Source organism: Hypanus sabinus, chromosome 31, assembly GCF_030144855.1.
Source record: "Hypanus sabinus isolate sHypSab1 chromosome 31, sHypSab1.hap1, whole genome shotgun sequence".
Lineage (NCBI taxonomy): Eukaryota > Metazoa > Chordata > Chondrichthyes > Myliobatiformes > Dasyatidae > Hypanus > Hypanus sabinus.
In genome coordinates, this window is record NC_082736.1 from 16,908,339 (window position 1) to 16,916,364 (window position 8,026).

General features: G+C 46.6%; 2 protein-coding genes across 2 annotated transcripts in view; one reads left to right on the forward strand and one right to left on the reverse strand.

Annotated features, from left to right (window-relative positions):
* The first annotated feature begins 5,469 nt into the window (after positions 1 to 5,469).
* LOC132383921 (histone H4) lies at positions 5,470 to 5,842 on the forward strand. The gene has a single exon (XM_059955114.1). The coding sequence runs from the start codon at positions 5,526 to 5,528 to the stop codon at positions 5,835 to 5,837; it is 312 nt and encodes a 103-aa protein (XP_059811097.1). The 5' UTR covers positions 5,470 to 5,525; the 3' UTR covers positions 5,838 to 5,842.
* Positions 5,843 to 5,916: 74 nt separating this feature from the next.
* LOC132383918 (histone H2AX-like) overlaps positions 5,917 to 8,026 on the reverse strand; it is a 35,937-nt gene continuing 33,827 nt past the window's right edge. The window contains exon 2 of the mRNA XM_059955110.1: positions 5,917 to 7,059. Coding sequence (XP_059811093.1) covers positions 6,563 to 6,943 — 381 coding nt within the window. The 5' untranslated portion in view covers positions 6,944 to 7,059 and the 3' untranslated portion in view covers positions 5,917 to 6,562. The remainder of the gene's footprint in view (positions 7,060 to 8,026) is intronic.

An 8,026-nucleotide genomic window follows, 5' to 3' on the forward strand; every position in this document is an offset into this window, starting at 1 on the left:
GCTCCATGGCCGACCAAACATCACCATCAGCTAAATCGTTACCCAGAAGGATGACTACGTCAGTGCTCGGGAATTCTGATCGCACCCCTATTTCAACTGGTCCAGATGCCAGCTCACAATTTATAATGATCCTATGCAAGGGCACCACTTCTGTCCCTTTTCCTATGCCTCTCAAAGCCAGCTCTCCAGTCTTGCGACCAAAATCCAGTACCTTACTGTGAATCAATGACACCTCAGCTCCCCTGGCTCTCCAGATCCGCACTGGAACTGGTGTGTCTCCCTCTTTCACAGACACGGTTCCTTCTGAAATACACTCTCAGACTCCTCTTGTAATCTGTCTACCTGGGGCTTTCTTGCCGGATTTACTGATCACCACAATACATCCTGTAGGGACTGCTGCTCTCCATTTTCCTGTCTCCTTCCTCGGAGAAAGGCACTTAGATGCAATATGACCCACCTTTCCACAATTAAAACAGTTCAAGCCAGGACCTCTCCTGCCATCTTGCCTTTCCTCCTCCTTAATTTTACCACTAGCTCCTGGCTGCCTCAGCCGTGCGGGCTTTCTCTATCGTTCCCACAGTCTCTCTGGTAACTTTTATTCGAGGAAAACTTTGTCTTGTGGGTTAGGGCATATTCATCTGCGAACCCAGCAAATTCGGAGATGGACCTATTTGGCTTCTCATTCAAATACATCTGGATATCATCCGAAACACAACCTTTAAATTCCTCAATGAGAATTAACTCCCTGAGATGCCAAAAATCTTCTTCCACTATTTCTGCTGCACACCAACGATCCAAGAGCACACCCTTCTCATAGGCAAACTCTGCATACGTCTGATTCCACCCTTTCTTTAAATTTCTGAACTTTTGTCTATACGCTTCAGCTACCAATTCGTAGGTCCGAAGAATGGCCTCCTTTACTTTCTCATAATTCTCAGACTCCTCCTCCTCCATGGACAACGCCGCATATGCCCGTTGTGCCTTCCCTTATAACACACTTTGTAACAATGCCACCCACTGACTCACTGCCACCTTTTCAAAATGCAAGAAATAACTATCAACATCCCTCTCCTCAAACGGAGGTACTAAACTAAACTCCCGACTAACATTAAACCGCTCCTCTCGGTCTGACCCTTGAGCTCTTCGCTCTTGCCTTAACTTCTCCATGTCCAAGTCATGTTGCCTCTGTTTCTCTTTCTCCTCATACTTCCTCTCCTTCTCTTGTTCTGCAGCTTCCAGCTGCATTAACTTAATTTCATGTTCCAACCTTAATTTCTCCAACTATAACTGAGCCGTCCCACTAGCTGGTACTTTTTCAGGGATATTTTCCAATACCTCAGCAGAAAACACGTTCTTCACAATATAGTTCTGAGTTATGGCCCTCCGCTCCTACCGCTTTTTCATTGACAACCTCATATGTGCGAGATTTAGTCCTTTCTCAATATTTATCAAGTCCGACTTTGTGGCAGCCTCTAGCGCCTCCAGAGTCAGGTCTTCTATAAGTTCGTCAACGTCCATCTTTGCTGGTTACCCGCGCAACAAGACCCACGTTTGGACTTAAAAGCCCGATTCACTGGCCCTCCAATTTGGTATCAAATTTCAAGCCGAGGCCCCCACTTTGTTACGAACTCCGTAACTGGGTCACTTACCAGCAAGGATAGAGAGATCCGTTGAAGTCTGCTGATACTATTTTTAACAGTATTTATTAGTAAAAATACACAAAAATAATATCAATGCAAATATACGGATAATATACGTCGTCAATACTAAATCTAAAAGTGCGGGTATAATAATAATCAATAAGAAATATGCTCTATCGTTGTCTAGGGGATAAATGTATTGTCCGATGTAAATATGAAAGTCACCGAGTTCATGCAGGCTGCAGCCTTTGGGGACCGCTGGGTTCACAATGGTTGGAGAGAGAGAGAGATTTGGGAGAAAAACTTGCCGATTCCTTTTATGATTTTGACCTGTCAGAGCCTTGTTGGTGTGGCCGTTCACTTGTGGCCTCTCCTTTAGCTAAACCATTCTTCCATGGCGAGCCCGCCGATCCCAGGCAAGGGAAGGACGCACACGAGCCCCGCACCGGCTGTCGCTATTAAACGCTGTCACGGGAGTTCTAGCGTTTCTCCTGGTGCGTCTGAAGGGGTTGTTCCCCAGACCCTCTTTTATCCTTACTCACGGGGTCTCAGATGTCAATCAGGTTGAGATGATGCAATCCCTCAACCAGCCTACTCTGGTCGTCCCCTGAGGGGCTTCAATGAATAGTACAGTACTCAATACACAATTCCGTCTCCAAGAGACAATGGCTGTTATCAGTGGCTTTGTTTCGCTGAGGCCAGGACACATTCCAAACCTTGTGGATTCTGTCTCATTTCTTGGGTCCCAGACTCGAATTAATAGCGATCTTGCGATTCTCAAAAAGGAGGAGGCGACTTTGTACCCTTCGGCCCCTCAGAGTTGTGGCACATTCATCACAATCTGCACCAATCATAACAATGTTGAGACTATATAAAGTACTGGTGAGGTCTCACTGGAGTATTGTGAGCATTTGTGGGCCCTTTATCTTAGGAAGGATGAGCTGAAACTAAATGCGTTTCAAAGGAGATTCTCAAAATTGCCTCCAGGATGAAACAGCTTGGCATATGAGGAGCGTTTGATTGCTCTGGGCCTGTACTCACTGGAATTTAGGTCAATGAGGGCTGACCTAATTGACACCTATTAAATGGTGAAAGGCCTTGATAAGGTGGATGTGCAGAGGTTGGGAGTGTCTGAGACTAGAGGACACAGCCTCAGAATGGAGCATCATCCTTATAGAATGTGGAGTTGAGGAATTTCTTTAGCCAGAGAGTGGAGAATCTGTGGAATTTGTTGCCTCGGGCAGCTGTGGAGCCAAGACTTTATGTATATTTAAGGCAGAGGTTGGTAGATTCTTGATTGGTCAGATCATGAAGGGTTACACGGAGAAGGCAGGGGATTGGGGCTTTGAGGGAAAATGGATTAGCCATGATGAAATGACAGAGCAGATTTTATGGGCCTATTTCTGGTCCTATATCTTAGAGACTATATCACCACCTCTGAAACCTCGATCAATTTTGTCAAGCGTGATCTGCCCACACAAAACCTTGCTGATTGTCCCTAAGCAGGACATGCCTTTCCAAATGTGCATAAATTCTGTACCTCAATATCCTCCCCAGTAGCTTCTCTACCACTGAAATGAGGCTGTGTTGCCTATAGATTCCTGGATTCTTGTTATTTCCCTTCTTGATCAAAGCTGCAACATTTGTGACACTCAAGTCCTGTGGGACCTCACATGTTGTGATCGAGGACACACTGGTCCTTGTCAAATCGCCAGCAATCTGCTCATTTGCTTCTTTCACTATTGTAGGATATATGCCTTCAGGTCCTGGAGTTTTATCCATCTTATTACTTTTCAGACGTCCCAGCACAACCTCCTCCTTAATCTCAACACATCTCTGCACATTAGCATGCTCCACTCTGTTTTCTTTGACATTCAATTCCTTCTCCTCAGTAAATATTGACATAACATACTAATTTAGTACCTCAGCCACTTGGTCTGCCTTCAAGCTCATCATTCCTCCTTTAATCTTGAGTTGACCTTTCCATTCTCTGGTTAGCCTCGTTTTATTAATACAAATCAACAGGCTTTGGGATTATTGTTGGTCCGACATTGCAAGGACCGTCTGTGGCCCCATTTGGCCTTTCCTATCACCTGCATTTGCATTTCCCTGCTATCTTTATATTTCAAAAGCACCCAGTCTGATTTTAGTTTCACAAACCTTCCATATCCTTCTGACTAAATTTAGGATCTCTCCATTCATCCAAACTTCCCTTGCCTTACCATCCTTGTCCTTACTCCTTACAGGAACATGCTGATCCTGAACTCCAAGCTGCTGGTCTTTAAACAACTCCCGCATGTCAGATGTGGACTTGTTTAACAGTGGCTGCTCCCAATCAATGCCCCTGGGCATCTGTCTTACTCCATCCTAACTTGCCCTCTTGCAATTCAGTACCTTCATACAAGATTTGATTTTATTCTTCCTCATAACTAAGCAAAAAAAAATAAGATCCCAGAATATTCACTGACTCTTAGCTGTCAGCTGGCCTGGCTCATTTCCCAAAACTAATTCCTCCTGTTCTCTCCTCTCGTTGAGCTCTGTACATAATGTTTCAAACACTCTTAAGATTCAATGAAGAAATCTTGTGCATCTAAGTATTAAACAAATTCCCATCAATTCTAGGGAAGATAAAGTTCCCCCACTGGTTATTGGGGGCCAGTACGATAATCCCATCAGTTGATCTGCAGATTGCCTCTGTAAATGAGCCTTCCAGTTTGTTGTGACATTCCCAGTGGGGTAACCTCTGCTCCTGTTAAACCCCACTCACATGTAAAACAATGAAACGCAGGAGCGTTGAGCTGCCAGCCCTGTCTGTCCGACAACATAATACTCCTAATGATGAAATAAACTCATTTCAGCCCATCAGTCCGAGAATGTTTATTAGCTCTCGTTCTTTACAGACTGTCTTGTCATACATACATTCTCCCACTTGCGACTCCAGTTCAAACTCTGCCAAGTGACACCATCAAACCTCCTGGTGAGAATATTGGTTCCCCTCCGGTTCAGATGCAAATAGCCTTGTTTGTCCTGGTCTCCCACCTGCCTGGAAGGGAGCCCATTGAACCATGAATCTGAAGACCTACCTCCTGCATCAGTTCCTCAGCAACATATTAAACTGCACGAAATATCATTTTCTCAGCACACCAGCACAAGTTTTGGCCCACAATTCCGTAATAACAATGCTGAAAGTCCTGCTTTTTAACCTCACTCCCGAAAATCACTGTAGGCCCTCATACCTGCTCGTTTAAACCTTCAACATATTGGCTCCCCTCCTCCTTGGATCCGTCTCCCCTTTCCCTCGTGACCCCAATGATCCTTGTACCTGAAGCCCCCAACCACGACGCACCAGCAGCGCGGTCTATATATCCTTATATCTGCCGATGTATCCTGTTCCTTTATGTGACTGGACTTTCATTTCCCTCGCAACCCAGAGGGACAATTGTTCTAATGAATAAACCTTCTCATCATTGGAAGTGACTGCCCACCAATGCTGTGTGTGAGGGCGCTCGCACTGGTCATGGGGCCGGGGAGGGACAGACCGAGGTTCTCGGGGATTTGCGGAATGTGAAAGCACTTCCTGTAATTTAAAGCACGAGAATCAGGACATTTCCAGTAATCCTCCAGTCTGTACGTGGTGTGTGGGGCAGTTTCTTTTCCGCTCGAGCGCTGTGTTGCGGATAGACCGCTGGAAATTGGCGGGGGTGGTAAAGTGAAGGCGGAGCTGGACGATGAGAGGCCGCTCTCGGCTCTGTCTGTCACTCTGACTTTGTCTCCTCCCCGCCTCTGTCTCTCTGCGCGTTTCTCGGGCAGGTCGGGGCGCTGTGTATAAAAGGAGACATCAGCAGTCGGTTTGTCACTGAGCAGCGACCCGAGTGAAGCAGCATCATGTCTGGCAGAGGGAAAGGAGGCAAAGGACTGGGCAAAGGCGGAGCCAAGCGGCACCGTAAAGTGCTCCGTGATAACATCCAGGGCATCACCAAACCGGCCATCCGCCGTCTGGCTCGCCGTGGCGGCGTCAAGCGGATCTCGGGTCTGATCTACGAGGAGACCCGCGGGGTGCTGAAGGTTTTCCTGGAGAATGTGATCCGGGATGCGGTCACCTACACTGAACACGCCAAGCGCAAGACGGTCACTGCCATGGATGTGGTGTACGCTCTGAAACGCCAGGGCCGCACTCTCTATGGCTTCGGCGGCTGAAAAACTCCCACTTCCTCCCGAGCACAACACAAAGGCTCTTCTAAGAGCCACCCACCGCCTCACAGAGGGAGCAGTAACAGGTGAAGATTTAATATTTATTTCAATTAATGTTTTTGTTGAAGCTCAAAGTTATCGTAATTCTCGGGGTGAGGAGATTGTCTCAGATGTTGATGAACTACACTTGTTTTCATTATGTAGGGTCAGGGTAAATCTGACCCCTACCCTCTCGCTGCAGTTCTCCCGCAAAGTTGGATATACCTTGGATCTTGACATCACGATTCAGCTTGTTTTGGAAAGTAATACAGGACATTTAATTTCACTCTCGTTCCTCAAAAAAAAATCTCAATTAGTTCGAAATTGGCGTGTAAGTAATGGAAAGTAAAGGTAATGACTTCCGATCGCCCGTGTAGTTCATCGTTCACTCATTTCCCCCCAATCCGGCGTAACTGCTCTGGAATGGCGGGCGGATAGAAGCCAATCATAGCCCTGGTTAATATACTTGATATTTGACGGGACAGTACAACAGTAAGTGCAGGACTCAGCTCCATGTCAGACAGCGCTCTGCCTGCTGCACACCAGTAAGGAATTTCATTTTACCCTACAGGAAAGGAATGAAACGGAGACCTTCCCTCGGCCCTCTTACTAACTGTACAGCAGCCCTTTCACGGACGTTGTGAGTGGCTCTGAAAAGAGCCTTTGGGTTACTGGGTTCAGTGTCTGTCAGTTTACTTACTGGCGCCGCCGGTTTTCTTGGGCAACAGGACGGCCTGGATGTTGGGTAACACACCGCCTTGAGCGATAGTGACCCCTCCCAGCAGCTTGTTCAGCTCCTCGTCGTTACGGACGGCCAGCTGCAGGTGTCGGGGGATGATGCGGGTCTTCTTATTGTCCCGGGCCGCGTTGCCGGCCAATTCGAGGATTTCGGCCGTCAGATACTCGAGCACAGCAGCCAGATACACCGGGGCTCCGGCACCCACCCGCTCAGCATAGTTGCCCTTTCTCAGGAGTCTGTGAACCCGGCCTACCGGGAACTGCAGTCCGGCCCGGGAAGAGCGAGACTTGGGTTTACTCTTGGCCTTGCCAACGGTTTTCCCTCGTCCAGACATTTCACACTCTCAGCAAGTCTTTCACAGAGAATGAGGGAATACGATAGCACTCGCCCTTCTTCTACTTTCCAGAGGAATGCAGCGGAGCGTTTGTGATTGGTTCAACAGCGCTTAATCTAATTGGAGAGAGCACATAATCCAATCAGAGAGCTGTTTTATTCACCAATCAGGAGACCGCATCTGCAGAAGCGCAAAAAAAACCGCGTACATCCCAACTGAACTGAAATGTGAAAAAAAGCCCGCCAAATGGTCCTTTGTGAAAGCCTAATCTGAAGTTAAATCTAATTATCGACTCGGTATCCGCATTGTTCCGTGTTCAGCTCTCGCATTGAAGTGAGATTCAGAGAAGTTACCAAAATGGAACAGAAATTAATGAAGTTCATTCCCCACCCCAATTAAACCAGGAACGGCAGAACTGTCTCCTATAGAGATACTTTATGTGATGCGCAGACGAACTGACGGGGAGGGAGTGGGTAGTGTTTGTGTCTGTGCTGTACGAATGTAACAAAGACATTATGATTATACCGAGCGGGGGACCAACTCTGATTAATATGGAGAGAATTTGGATTAGATTACGAAGAAATTTCCGCACTTTAATATCTAAATTAACATTTCCAAAATTTAATGTATAAATATTAATGTAACTAGACATTGCGGGTTTCTGCCTCCACCACCTCCTATGGCGGCTCATTCCAGATAACAGCTATTCACTGTGTGAAATACCTAACCTTCAAATTTCATCTCTGCCTTAAAACTATTATCTTTAGGTTGATTCTGGGCCTCTGCTCACTGGATTTCAGAAGAATGAGTGATGAGCTCACTGAAACCCTATCGAATGTTTGAAAGGCCCCGATAGTGAATGTGGGTAGGGTGCTTCCTGTTGTGAGTAGCCTAAGACTAGAGGACACAGCCTTTTTGAACGGAGATATGGAGGTATTTCTTTAGCCAGAAAGTGGTGAATCTGTGGAATTCAGTGTCACATGTGGCTGTGGGAGCCAAGGCTTTATGTATATTTAACTTAGAGATTGATACGCTCATGATTAGACAGGACATTAAGAAATATGGGGACAAGGCAGGAGATTG